General features: G+C 41.5%; 1 protein-coding gene across 1 annotated transcript; it reads right to left on the reverse strand.

The window, feature by feature from the left end:
• Positions 1-829: 829 nt before the first annotated feature.
• Positions 830-13,319, reverse strand: LOC141744592 (cytochrome P450 2J4-like). Its single transcript, XM_074590883.1, has 9 exons — positions 13,149-13,319; positions 11,640-11,802; positions 10,626-10,775; positions 9,370-9,530; positions 7,276-7,452; positions 5,293-5,434; positions 3,343-3,530; positions 2,042-2,183; positions 830-1,008 (listed from the first exon to the last, which is right to left on the reverse strand). Exons 1-9 carry the CDS (start codon positions 13,317-13,319, stop codon positions 830-832), a joined length of 1,473 nt encoding a protein of 490 aa, XP_074446984.1.
• Positions 13,320-15,236: the final 1,917 nt, after the last annotated feature.

Consider the following 15,236-nt stretch of genomic DNA (forward strand, 5'->3'; position numbering starts at 1 on the left):
CATCCCACATTTATGCCTCATACAAGCAGAATTGATAGTGAAAGTTATTTTACACCATAGAAAGCTCATTTAAAACAAAACAAAACAAACCCAAAAAAACAAACCAAGCAACCAAACAACAAATCATGTGGCAATACATTATAACAGTGGTCATGGTCCCAAGTCACACATCCACATTGCTAGTAAGCACCAAATTTAAGTTTCTTTCTTCAACTTCAGATTGACTCTCTTTATCTTCTAGATGGTAGATACTTATATCAAATTCAGACATTAATGCACTCGCATTCTAATGTGTTTCCCGGGGTTTGGGTATTGTTTTTTGGGGGGTTCTTTTTTGCGACTTGTCAACAAATTAAAGTGTCTAGGTTCAGGACATTAAAACCAAAATAGGGCCCTAAAAGTGTGTTTTCCAGAGTCAAGTTACTTGAGGTCATCAAACCACTCATAGAAATGACACCTACTCGGCTCTTGCTGAGTTCCTTTGTTGAATTTTACAGAGATTTGCTCAGGAGTGATCATCATGACGATTCTGCTTGGCTAGGACAAGGAGACACAGCACGTTGGCTTCAGCTGGCAACCATAGTGTCTTGCTTCAAGTGCTCTCCAAGAGGAGAAAATGGTTAAGATCCTTGCGAGAATATCTGGGACTTTCACAAGGACAAGACCAAAATTACTGGTAGTCTGGATCTTGGCTTGCGTCTGCTTTCTGAATAGCCCTGGGATAGACTAATATCAATATCCTGGCTAGTAGAAGAAGATTCATACATTTGAGAGGAATTTCACTGAAGTAAAGGTGGCTGTCTCATGCTGCTAAGTGACGTGGTGCAGCCTAGCGCGGAATGGCACAAACCCTGTAGGGGTGGGGCTGCAGCGTGCCCCCCCAAATGGGCTCTGTGTTGACCTTTGTCACCCCCTCAGGCAGCCGGAAGGTGAATGCCCGCAGCAGGTTGGCAAAGAAAATGAAGAGCTCAGTCCTCGCTAGATTCTCCCCCAAACACACACGGTGCCCTGCAGAAGGAAGAGGGTAAGAACAGTGAGTGCCTAGGAATTTTTTATTTTCATAATCACTTTGTTCATTGTTGTTATAAGCAGAGGTGGGTTTTTTTGTTCAAGGCCAGGATCATGAAAGCCACAAAACTAAAACTTCGTGAATTCTTTCTCAGAAATATCCCATCCAATGTCATAGATTAGGAAACACCAAATGAAAAGCTCAATGAAAATCCCCAAGGTACCACCGTCATTTCTGTCTTGACCTTGCTTGCCCTGGAAGAAAATTATTTTCCTTTTACAGGAGATGTTGAGCTTCAAGGTCATACAAAAAGAATCTGACAGCTGTTTGCACATGCTTTCTTAGCAAGTTAAAGTCAGCAGATCAGCATTACTTAGCAATGGCATTTGCAATTGAACAAAGGCTTGGTGACTTTACAGGCAAAGCAAGAGGCCTAATGTTAATTTTCAAGGGTTCCTCATTGGAACCAACGGCATGAGAGGACACGTGAATAATACATTCACATTTCCAGATTAGCAGACAAATAAAAGGAAAGAAAAAGCCAAAGGAACTTTATTGCTAAGTGTGATCTCTAACTGTGTGTTGTTATCTTATTTCCTTCTTTTGCAACTGGATTTGCAGTTCTGTAAGCAAGACCTTAATCCTTTGTTTACCAGGATGTGTTCTGCTTTTCTTTCAGCTTGTTCCTTTAAAAGGGATTGCAAGTAACTCCAGTACACACAAGACACATTGCTTCTCAGGAAAAAATATAATAATATAAAGAATGCTACAGACAAAACTTGTGGATTACTGCAGCATGCGATAAGCCTAGGAGGTTCAGGAGTTTGAGTGGGATTCCCACTGCAGTGGCCTAAGAACAGTTTGGATCTGACAGCACAGAAGCACCTTACTTGGCAGATACAAGCCAGTATTGTTCTTTAAAAGCAGCAGATGGCAGAGATAGATGATGTTTTCAGAAGAAATACCATAGTCTCACATTTCTGTGTTCTTCATCTAATCCATTGGGTTGGTTCAAACTGCCAGTGCATTTACCTGCTGAGAATGGTAAGAAGGCTTCCCGAGGTATAAAGTTTCCTTCTTTATCCAGAAAATGGCCAGGGTTGAACTGCCGAGGTGTCTCCCATTGCTCAGGGTCGTACAGAGCAGATGCTATATTTGGAATAATGATGGTGCCCTGCAAGGAAGAAACTCGATTCAGTTCCAACTACTAGCCTCTCACCCATCAGTTTCTGCCTGGTGGATAAAACTGCTGCTTGTTGCCATTTCTTTGTAATAAGCAGATATGATGTGAGTTTGTGATCATTTTCTGAGTTGGAAATTATCGGTTCTCAGCCCTGCAGCTAAGTCAGTGGGTGTTAACAGCATTAGTGATGTCGGTACAACTGCATTGTGACCACTTTAACTACTAATCTTAATAACACTTCTAGTAGGACTCTTTTGTTGATATTCATGTCTCAGCATTGGAAATCTCTTTTTGGGCTTAAAAGAGAGAGAGAAATGCATCCAGAAATAACCGAATACTTCACTGACAACAACCTCTGAGCCCTTTTAGCAGTGGTACATCAGGCTTTTTCTTTACCGGTTGTTCCCAGCAGACCAGTTTGTGTGCCTTAGCTACCTGGCTGTCAGAGCAGACAAAAGAGTGAAACCTTCACCACAAAATGAGTTAGGTGGGGCCAGTCCCAAATGCCAGTAATGGTGCTGGCCTCTCCCATCTCTCTTGCAATAAAAGCAACCAATTCCTGTTTCTTGCTAGTGTTTTACAGTGAGAACTGGCACCCAGCATAGCTTATGTCACTCTAAAAAATGCCTTACTGGCTGTGAACGTGTTTCTTAGGCAGTATTTGGGAGCAATTCCCTCACTGTCAGCTGTAGCCAGCAAGCTCTCTGCTGTTAGATGTTCAGGCAGGTCCCTTACTCATGGAGCCAGTGGAGCTATGAGCCGTCCTCTCACAAGTTTTTCTCCATCCCAGGAGTGCTGGCACTGCCAGGTTGGGCAGAGATGTCTTAACCAGTGCTTTGGCAAACCAGTTTCTCCTCTCAGTTCATCCCCAGCCAAGCAGAGCTGGTCTCTGTGGTTGTGCTGTTGATCAGAGGGCAGGAGCTTGAGGCTTCCGTGGCAGGGGAAGGGGTCTTATCAGCTGTTTGAGCATCAACACACTAAGCAAGAGACTTATTTCATTCCTGGAGCCACAAATGGTAACCCTTCCCCAGGCTGGGGTTCCTGGGTTACAGGGTGAATAGTTTATAGATGGAAAACGGGTTACAAAACTGGAGTAAAGCTAAATGTCTCTCTGATAAAGAAAGAACAGAGGCTGAAAACGTGTCTGTACCTTTTTGATGGGGAATCCTAGCAATGTTGTGTTCCTCACGCACACTCTGGGCATGCCGACAGAGACGATGTTGCTGAAGCGTTGGATCTCATGAATCACAGCATTAGTATAGGGCAGTTTTCTCCGATCCTCATAGCAAATTAACTGTGAAGAATCCAAAACAGCGTCCAACTCCTTCTGCACTTTCTCTGTGGAGAAATATTCAACATTTCAAATGGAAAAAATGCTTAAAATATTTTAACTAGTCTCTTTTCTTAGAGAAACAGGAAAATGTATTATTTCAACATAGTATACTAAGTCTATAACCTGTGATTTAATATGATTTGATGCCTGAGTTTAATATATGAAAATAAAATTAAACAGGAAAAAAATCCCAACAGTGTGGTCCAGAATCATAAGCAAGGACTATACTGTACTTATTCCAGCTCTGACATTTATCTTACAGAATGCTTGGTGGGTGTAGGGCGAGTCACCCAGCTCCAGGTTTTGATGATGTATAGGGATTGCTTAGTTTACTTTATCTCAAAATCTAAATCTCATTTGCAAAATTGACACAAATGCCTCAGATATTAACTCCCAGTGCAAGGGATGAGTTGAGCAGAGTTGGTCCAAGTATGGCAACATACTGTATGAACAAACAACACCTTAATCAGCCTAAAACCTTGGATGCAAATATGCACTCAGTGACGCAGTCTTTTCATCCTCCTACTGAGGCTGTGGGAATACAGGTATCTCCCTTGCTTTCAGTGCTAAAGCACAGCAGATGGAAGAGCCACCAGCCCCAGGAGAACCCGAGTCCTCCTTAAACCCTGGCCATGTCCTTTCTCTTCCTGACTTAGATGTGGAAGAGGAAACAGCCTGGATGTACAGAGGCATTCATGGAATCGGTGTTAATTAGATAAGCAACATCTTTTGCAACATTAACTCAGAAAGTGACAGTTTGTGTGTACTGTGAGCAGTTCCTGCCTGAAAAACACCACCTCCACATATCAGGTAGCCAGAATCTTCCCCTTAAACTTCTTTTTCTATTCCTACAGTCTTTCCATCCCTCGCAGATGTTCCACAGTTATGTTTTGTTTGCTCCTAAGGGTTGTGTGCTGCTTTGTGAACAAACTGCAGCAAACATTACTGGTTATTTAAAGACAAGATGCTAGCACCATTGGCTGGTTACACCCAGAATATGCTCTGCGTAAGCCTCGAGGCCACCCCTGAAAAACCCATATTCAATGGATGCCCACTGCCTTAGCCTTGTGCATGAACCACTCAGCAAAGACAGGAAGGAGTCACCGCATTCTCCAAGGAAGTATAAAGATTTGCGCTGTGCAAATTATCTTGCATCTCTCTATCTGTTTCCTGACAAGAAAAATACAGGAAGACGCAGCCAGCTCTACCAGGGACCATGGGCCTTCCTTAGGGCAACCTGCAGCCCTTCGTAACCTGCCAAGATCTGTCCAGCTGGTCTGTCCAGTAAGGGATCCAGGGGGTTGTTAGGAGTATGGGTTGTTAAGAGTATTGGTGTGCTCAGCAAGGAGTGTTGTGCCAGGAGGGGAAGGGAGTGTAGGCTGGCTGTGTGGAAAACACAGCAAAGCTGTGTTAGCACTCCTCATACTTGAAGGATGTCTGGTGCAGACAGGACTCTCAGAGCTCTCATCTCTGTTCCTGCTGCCGTCAGTCAGCCTGCGAACTGTCTGCACAGAGCACCTCACTGACTTGTCACTGCAAGGAGCTAACTTTTGTCTCACTGCAAGTGCCTTCAGCCACCGGGTTTGGTCAGGTTATAGGATGGGCTTCTGATTTTTTTTTCCTCTCCTGCCATTCTTTGTGTTTTCAGAGAGCGAAAGCCAGGCTCAACTAGTGGCTTTTGTGCCTGCAACTTATTATATTCAGCCACCATTAACACTTGTAGTACCTGCAGCATTTCACAGCAAGAATGCCTAGAATGCCTCTCACCTTGGATGTCTGGATTCACTACCATATAGAGCAGTCCCCAGTACAATGTTGTGCTTACGGTCTCTGATCCACCGAGGAAAAGATCATTTATAACATATACCAAATTTTCTTCATCATACTTGGGCTTCACCCCATCTTTAGTCTGTAGATGATGATAAAAAGTTGAAGTTAAAGCATAGAAGTTGGGTCATCCGGTATGCCTCCTGTGCAAGAGTCCTTATTTCCACAGTTGGCATATGCACAAAGAATATTCAAAATTACAGTTTTTGATGAGTACTAAGAGATTAATAGTTTCCCAAGTGGACATGGTAAGTCTGCATTGCTCTTTTGCATGAGGTGGAATATTCTTTCATTTAAAAATGGCAATTTTATGCCTGTTGACTTAATCACAAAAACTTGAAAAGCACACTACAAGTTTTGCAGTTAGCCTAGAGTGTACTTCTAAATAAGTGCCCCACAATGTGTCTCTTCTTGTGCCTTGGTCTCTCCAGTATTTTAGTGCTTGCAAATACCAAAGGAAAACCTATCTGAATAAATGGATCTCAACAGAACATCTTGAGAGTAATTTCTTCTCTCAGTTCAGGATAGATGTGAACTGGTGGGAGAGAGGTACCCAAGTATTTTCTTCTTATAATGAAGGAGTAAAATATAAAAACAATTAGAGAAAATACAGTAGGCAAAAACATTTAAAACAAACAAATTGCAATAACTTGCACCCCTGGCACCAGAGAAAGTTGCATCTTTACCTCTAAAATGATTATTTTAGTAAATCTTGTCATACTCATTCATATATAATGTACAAAAGGATGTATCAGCTCCTTCCAGAGTCCATAAGTCACCACTGTGAGAACACAGCAGCCTGACTAGCTGAAAGCTTATGACCAGAGGTAGAAGCTACATAAACTTCACCTACCCTAGGAAAGAGATGCTTCTTTTAGCTCCCAAAAGTATCCCAAAATGACTAAGTTTGAAGCAGACACTCTGGTGCTCCTAGCAGAGCCTCTGGCTCATGAGTTTCTTCCTGCTATGGAAAAAAAAAATAGCAGGGGCCAGGAAGAAGATTAACAACTTGTTATGGCATTGTTTATGAAATTGTTTCCTAGGCCCTCCAATTTGAATACAGGTGCCAAGGCAACCGTGTCCCAAACTGTGGGGAAATTAGAGGTAACACAGGCTTTGGACCTCCAAATGCATCCCATTTAAGACCTACTGATGACAGCATCCCTCTGCCAAGAAAGCTGACAGGTGTGATGTATAACATACCTATTCCAAGGTTGGTCAAACAATTAAGTAGGTTGGGATTGCTGGGGTGTAACTGCTGAAAGAGACGGGGCTGGAGGTGGAAGGACTATTCCCTTTTTGGTGCTGCAGGAATGATACCAAGGGATTTCAGGGTAGCCTGGGAATCCTTTTAAGAGTGGAAAAACTCCTCAGACCAGGACATAAAGAGAGTTTCCAGAAAAGAGAAGATCCTCCACGAATGGTTCCCTCCGTGGTGGGAGGAACCACACCGTTGTGGAGCACAAGGACAGCCAGTGCTAGGGCACACACTGAAACCCAAAGAAACATGTCAGCTATTTCAGGGTAATTATCTATGCATGCCTATTTAATCCTGTTGAAAACATGAAGTACCCTGCTGTAGAAGATGAGGTAGTCTACCAAAGTTATGTAACCTACAGGCATTTACTACATCTCCTATTTACTGCAGGATTGAAGTGTACATGTGGATATTTTTACGGAAAGCAGATGATAGTGCATGAGATCACACCCTAACATACTTTGCAGTAATTTGTTTAGGTAGCCAAAACATAAAACTGTGAGCCTTTCTGGGAGACATGCGTTGATAAGTCCCAAGCTACTGTATTCCCATTTAGAAGCCTATGAAATGTAAGAAACTGATAAGAAGGGGTCAGACTAGATGATTTAATGGTCTGTTTGGCCTTATACTCCATAAACGTGTGATTGGGCAGAACAAACACTTACTTTCTCCATCTCAGCCAGGTAAAAGTCAATGAAATCCTGTGGTTCGTCTGGCATCCCTCTCTCCACGTGTCTTCTGATCTCCTTCCTTGCAAAATTGCTCAGCACATCATAGCCAGATAACGCCTTCTTATGAGGACCAGGAAGACGGCACATCAACCAGGGTAACAATTCGTACACCTGCAGGAGTGACATACAAGAGGTTGTGTCAATTATCTGTCAGTAACAAAGCTGTTTTAAGAAACACCAAAAGGCCGAATTGTCCTGTCTGGAAATGTCGATAGTGGAATAAGCAAATTAGCATTCCTTTGAGTAGATTTTTGCCATCATGTGGGAAAACTTTTCTAGTAATTTTGACACACTTCTGAGGGTCAAGGCAGTACTGACAGCACTGCTCATGCCAGTACGTTTACTTGACTACTGCAGATCATTAGAAGACATGACTCCTGCACATTTGTAGACCCTAGCTCCCACACACTCAAAATGTAAGGGCATCCTTTCTAGTTAATGTGTGGCTACTAAGATTAACAAGTCTGCAGCCTCAAGAAACTGGTGGAATTCGTGGAGCTCACAGAGCTCAGGGAAGGAAAGTGTAGACTGGGTATCACTCTCAGAGCTGATTTAATTTTTTCTGTAAAGTCCTCATGACTGCTACAGGACCAATAATTGTTCTGAGGGTTAGAAATATTACATCTTCAGCCTGCTGAGCGCATTTATACACATGTGTCAACTGAAAGTATCATCCTCTGGCTTGGATAGCTCTCTCTCTGCAGCATCTGCCATCCCACCCTGCCAAGCAAACAGCATTTCTCTCTCCTCTCTTTGTTCTTTCAGACCTAACAAGTAAAGTCTCTCTAATTTTAAGTGATAGTTTGTAGGTCATCGCATTAACACTTCTTTACGTTTGTTTCCAGACTCACTTTGTAAGGTGCCCAAGGTCCCACAGATTATTATACACCAGAACCTGCTTTAACACTTCTCTGAATCTAAAGGGAAAATAGTGCTGTTAACATTTGCCTTTTTCATCCTGTTATCTGCTGGTTTACACCAGCCCCTTTCCTCTTAACCTTTGCACTGAAATGTTCTAAGCTCATAGCAGATATTAATCTCATTAATTCCTAATATTTTTCATAATTTAATTTTGTCCTATTACAATTTGTACCATTCTTATGACTCAGATACACAGCGCTTACAGACTCTTGCAGCAGGATGTTCTGAACCTCCTCTGCATTGTTAAGGTCTCCTGGCTTTGATCATCCACAAATTTTATCTATTTTTCACTATGGGAAGGTTGTATAGTGCTACTCTCATATGATAGATTTCTTGAAAATGTATACTACCACATCAGCATTTTAGTTTGCCTTTTCATATAAACCTCAAATGTCAATGGAATTTGCTGTGCCATCCACAGTCCCCATTACACCCAGCTTGTCCCTCTTTAAGGGTCTAAACCACAAAGCCAAATTCATGGGGAAAACTTCAAGTGCATTTCAAGACACTTCAAGTGCAAAGCTGGCCTTTATAGTACGTTGTGGGAGGTACCTACCAAAAAAATCTCTGACAGAACTTGAATTGTGAGACTGTCAGAGAATGTATATATTGGTTTTGTAACGTGTGAATTGCAAGCTATAGTGAAGTAATGGAAATATTAATAATGAATATTTTATTATTTGTGAGGGAGGAAAAAAAAAAAAAAGAAAGAAAGTTGTCAGCATACAATTTCCAGAGTAGTAAAAAGCAGAACGGTGAATTCAATCATACCCATTCATTGGAGGAGAGAAGTAAATCAAGGTAGGAGGAGCAGCACTACAGAGTTCAAATTTATCCCAAACTCCAGTCTCAAATTAAGTTTAAGGGTTTCTGCTAACAGTCTCAAAAATGCTGAAAGACTAAAAAAGCCAGGAGTCAGGAGAGAGATGTCCCCGAAACTTGCAAAGAAACAAGGGAGTTCTTAAAAATGGCCTCAAAACCAAGGAGGCAGTAATAAGATCCCCAAGGACACCTCTTAGCTCACAGTTGCATTTGCCAGTTGCTCTGTATTTAGTGAAGATTCATTTTCTATCTATTTCAGAAAAAAATACCATATTATTTACTCACCCGATGAACAACGCTGCCTGCAAATCTGAATAAATTCTCTGTGGCACTGATCAGTTCACGGAAGGTTTTGTCCTCATCAGAGAAGCGATATCCAAAAACCAGAGCACAAATTACATTTGAAATAGAATGAAAAAGAGGGAAAGAGGGATCCACAGGTCTTCCTGCAAACACAGTAACTGATACTCACTCTCAGTGTTTTCTTCAGGTGTTTCTTATACAAATAGGACAAGATGTTATTAGAGATTACATAAAACGTTCTCTTTATCATCTTTATTCATGCTGGGGCATGAATAGGGATAGAGATGTGACATTGATGTGTATGCATGAAAATAAAACAGTCTTAGAGCAAAGGACACTGTTAAACTGTTTCCTCATACCTCTAAAACAATCCCATAGCCCCTCCTGTGAAATAACATTGTACAACTAAGATCCGTTAGATGATATCATATCAAATCTGCTGTCCTCAGTTGTGTGGAAGACGACAAGTCAGAATGTAAGAAGGAAGAAATGTCACAGGAGCTGAACTAAGATAAGACAGTGACAGATGTTTTCAAAAATGTAAAAAACTACTTAAGAAGAAAGACTGAAGGAGCTCGGGAAGGTTTAAGAAGAAGAACAGATGGATAGGAACTGCATGGTATACATAATAAAATTATTACAGTCTCAGCTGTGAACGGTAGATCATAAAATCTCAGTCTGAGCATTCTTTTTGAAATTATGAGACAGACATCCATCAAAAATTATTTGGATAGAAGTGATCCTGGCTTGGACTCTAGGATGAACCTGACAATCCACTGAAGTTCCCTCCCACCTCCTACTTTCTTTGATTCTCTTGCCAACAGTTACTTAGCCAGACAAACACTAAAATCCCAAGTTTACCTCATGGTAATGTCATTGAAATTTAGAGAAATGACTAAGCTCTGTAATACTCTTTAGTTACCTATTGTAGGCAGTCGGAGAACGGCTTGGCTATGCAGTTCAGTGACATTGTATCACTGTACAATCACATCATAGACAAATGATTAGCCCATGGAGGTGGAATTTCAGGAGCTCCCCTTTTAATTAGGTCTATGAACAGCTTTTTAAGGAAGTAATTCCCACTTGTGGTACTACTCTCTAACTGGTATATCCAAACTAGGTAAGTTTGGATACACCACTCTGGACCTACCCCCATCCTAGGAAGGGGTAGGTAAGTTTGCATACTGAAGATACGGATCCAGGACTGAAAAGTGTCTGATTTCTTAGCAGATAGATACCTTTTAGGTTCGCAAAGAACTCCACCAGGCAAGCGGCTTCCTCTTGCACTCGATACTCCAGGACTTTCTTTCCCATTCCCAGACTGCGTAGAGTCATTATACCAAAGCGTCTCTGCTGCTTCCAGGAGTGACCACTTGCCAGTATAATACCTGAGGGTATTTCCTGGCATATTAATATTTGCCACAGACATGAACAATTAATTTAAAAATATATTATAAAATACACGGAGTAAATTAGGGAATACTCTGTGATACAATTTTCTTCAGGCAAAATTATCAGTAACCAGAAATCATAGCCAAACATACCTAAACTATAACTATACCACATGTTCTTAATATTGATTGTAGTTAATCTTTGAAAAGAGCAACCTAAGGATTTGCTGACTGCTCCATTTCTTGATGCCTTAAAAAAAAATAAAATCTTACAATGCCTTTTTAGAAGATCTGTGTTTGATTTGGTATGGCAAATGCAGGGGAGGAAAAAGGAAAGACTGCGAACTGCTGAAATACACTAAGTAGAAGTGGGGGTTTGCGTGTCGGAGGCGCTCTCACAATCAAAACGTTTAAGAGTGGCTGCAAACACAGCAACAAGACTTCTGAAGGAAGGCGTTATAGGTCTCTTGCTCATGATGGAAGATGTTTGGCAACCATAATATATACGGTTACCAAATACATAAACAAGCTTAGCATTCATGTAATCTATAGCAAAATCACATGCAGGAAATTGGATTATTCCGTGAGGAGGGAAGATTGCTGAGTTCTGAACTGGGATCACGTACATCTTGAACACAGCAAAAAGGTCGCCTAGAAACAGCCTGATCTGGAGTGTTTCCCAGGCTTGGGAAAGCTCAGGACAAAAGGCATCACAGCAAATAGTTATTCTCAAGAGCTAATGGAGGACCTTGACACTATCTGATGGAAGAGCATTGTGAAAGGCAAGATAATGGGTGAACAAGGCAGAGTAGTTTGCCAAGTCAACATTCCTGGGCACTGTTTATGGCAGAAAAATCTCACCTTTTCCTTTGGCCATTGCTTTGAAGAAAGGCGATATCATCCGCCCAGCAACATCTTCAGGGTGTGTGGTCATGCCGTCCTTCACTGCTTGATATCCATTCAGTATGACCAATGGGGCCCACCCGAACCACAAAGTATATATGTTACCGTGACTTTTTGCCAGCTGTAAGTGGAAAAGGTGCCAGAAAGGAACAGATGAACCCCATACATCTCAAATAGACACTGCATCTGCTATTCACTGGCCCAATGGCCAGTTTTGTGCCGAGAACATCATCCCCATGCAGATAATTATAGCTAGAAGCAGAAAGAGAACATCATTTTTCTGAGAACGAGGGTTCAGCAGCCAATTTTATTTACCTAGGGGGAAGTGATTTTCTTTTCAAAGCACAGGCTGCAGCAACACTGCAGCAAAAGAAAGAAAACCTTGTATTTTACATTGCATCACATCCAACGCCAACATTTGTGCATTGTTAATTGAACAGCCACACTCTATGCCTCCCGGGGGCTCTATGCGTCCGGCTATTCCTTCCTTTCCAAAAGGAAAACAACTAATTAAACCCCTGCTCCATCTGCGTGCTCCAGGAGAGGAGGTGGAGCCAGAAACTAGGCAACAGCCATGAAGTGCCAGTGGGCTGCAGCTGAGCCCAGGGTTTCCTCACGGAACTGAGGAGAGCACCGACCCTTGGAGACAGCAGAGGTATCCAAGCAGGGTCAGGTGTACGACAGAGGAAATTCAATCATTTGCGGAAAAAGCTTTGTCCAAGAATGGGACTCTGCTCCAACACAGCCACAATGTTACAAAAGAGGTGGTAGACCACCAGAATTACATCCAGTTGATCACTCTAGTCGCTCGCTTCTCCAAATATTTCTTTAGACATTGGCTTTCACTCTCCCTGTTACAGCATCACTGCCTGTTTGAGTCTGCACTGCACCCGGTGATCTGAGCGTACCGTCTCAAGCATAGATCTGAATTAGAGTCACCTGCAAACCATTAGAAGAATTACTGCCGGGGTACAGGGAGGGACTGAGACTGCCTCAGGAGGAGCAGCTGTCTCTAAAAACAAGTGTCAAACAAATAGTTTTAAGGAGGTGTTGGAAGATGGGGAGTGTGTGCCCTTCCCCTATTACGAGCATACACACACACACCATATTACCTGCTTCATGATCAAATTTCACAATACCAGTGTGTCAGACTTTTAAAAAGTAACACATATGGATTTATCAGCAATGGAGAGGCATCTTTTCAATTATTGGTATCCTCCGACTTTAATAACAAGTTGGAAAACCTGTCCCCGAGTTTATTTGATTCTCAAGAACATTAAGTTCCTCATGAAGTTGACATATTCCACACAAGTGAACGCAGGATTCTAAGAATCAAGTTGATCTGTATATGTCCAGACATCGTCTGTAACTTTTTAAGACTTAAAAACTTCACTTTGCTAGTAACATATCAGTTTTGTTTAAGCTGTGACTAAAATTAACCAATTTAGAGCATCTTAAAAGAAATACCTCCATCAGAAGATCCCGATGAAACTGAAAGTTCAGCAACAGCAAGTTCCCAAGCAATGGGAGAGGAGTTGGTCCAGGAGGTAATTGCTTGCATGCCTTTCGCAGTTTGAAAAACTCAACAATTAACAGAAAAATGATCAGGACTACAAAAGCTTGACTTATTGTCAGCATTTCAGAGCTGATTAATCAGCGTGTCTCTATCAAAAAGAAGGTACTGGAGCTTGGAAAAGGTGATCTTCCTTCTTGTTCCACCAGTTCTCTCTGCAGACTGAGGTCTGTAAAGTCTCGGTACCTTTCCCTCCCTCTGTCCCTCCCTCTTTATCTTCTGCCTGCCCTTTTCCTGCACCCCATACATTTCCCATACTGAGGTACGTCAAGCTGATCCCTGACCAAAAGCACACCCAGCTGCTCGCAGCAAGCCCCAGTATGGAAACGCGGAGTCGCATGTACTCAAGGTACTTGTCCTGAAGCTTGTGTTAGGGAACTGCTGGTGTGTGTTGGGAGATCTGGATTGGAATGACACCAGGTGAGAGCCCTTGTTGACCACTGGATAGGAGATGAGTGAAACTCAGTTTCATACACTTTGGGAACTTTAAAAACACACATAGTTTTTCGTCTCAGAATCACTGAATTCAGATTATGAGGTGTCACATGTCAGTTACAATAGGTTAGATTTTCCAGGTGCTTTAGTCACAAACATTATTTAACTTATCTTCAAATGTGGTTGTAAATTCAGATTTGCCTGCCAGTACACGCAGTTCACACAGGCAAAACCAACAGTAGCTGCAGACTAAGCATGAAATTAGAAGACAATTGTTACGTGTAATTTCTGAAAATTTGGCCTTAAGTGTTCGGTCAAACTTTTTTTCCCAGTAAATGGAAAAAATAACAGTTTTGTCAACTGAGTATTAATGACATGGAGATAATGCTTAAAAACTCACATTACAATTAAATAATAATAAAAAAATCAGAATATTAATATTCATTATATTTTAAAATGGATTAAATGTAAAATTGCAATTTTAATTATTTTAGATTTTTTTAGTATGTAACCTAATGGAAAGCTTCATTTGCCTTGTTTTATTTTCTACATTTTTTTCTGTCAATTTCAGAATCCTGGCTATTATTACGAGTTATCAATAAGTTTACAGGACACATCGAAAATGCTTCCTCTGATAACGAAGGGATTCACACCTAGTTTGAAACGCAGACAGGGGAAAGCACTGTGTGTCAATTACTGGAGGATCTTATCTCGCACTGTAAAGAGAAAGTGTCTTCACTGAAAATGAAGTACAAGTCTGAACAAGAAATTACCCTGCCCTCCAACGCGTACATAAACGCAGTATTTTGCAAACCTGGCAACATTAAGAAAGTAATGTGACTCAGTGATATCAATCCACCTCCTTCGTTTGGCCAAGCTTTGCAGCTATTGTGGGTACCTACATGACTGCATTATACAGTGAAGACATCACAAAAAAAGTAGGTTTGTGTGCCCTTATCTGTGCAAAACTAACAAGACGTTGTGGGCAGCGTGTGTGGGAAGGGGGCTGAGGTGGGCTCCACGGCTTTGCTAAAACCAGTGCACAGCTGCCCACTATGAGGCTGAAATCAGCAAATTATATAATCAGAAAAATTTGTCTCTTCAAACCAAAATATCAAGTTTAAAATTTTGGAAAAAAAAAAAGGAAGAAAACGAGTTTTTGCAGACGGCTGAAATCAGAAGAAATGCCAAATTACATAAATTTCATGAATAAATACAATCACATTAATCTCTTATCTGTTTGGTCAATATTCCATTGCTTACTTTTAGATATTTCATACTTAGCGTAGTATTTTGACATCAGTGAAGGAATTCTCCTCTTCCAGAACATGGGTCAGATTTAACTGGAAGCAAATCACCGGTGTCAGAAGCCAAATGAGGCAGCCAGCAGTTTATCCTACCAGATGTTACTATCACCTTTCTTTTTTCAGTGTTTCCAGAATTTTCCAACTGTCTGAAACCCAGATGCATGAACAGTTACTTACACCAGTGCCCGATGTCACTGGATAATCTGTACTGGAAACAAAACCAGGCTGAGGGATCAGCAG

The sequence above is a fragment of the Larus michahellis genome, chromosome 6 (genome assembly GCF_964199755.1).
Source record: "Larus michahellis chromosome 6, bLarMic1.1, whole genome shotgun sequence".
Lineage (NCBI taxonomy): Eukaryota > Metazoa > Chordata > Aves > Charadriiformes > Laridae > Larus > Larus michahellis.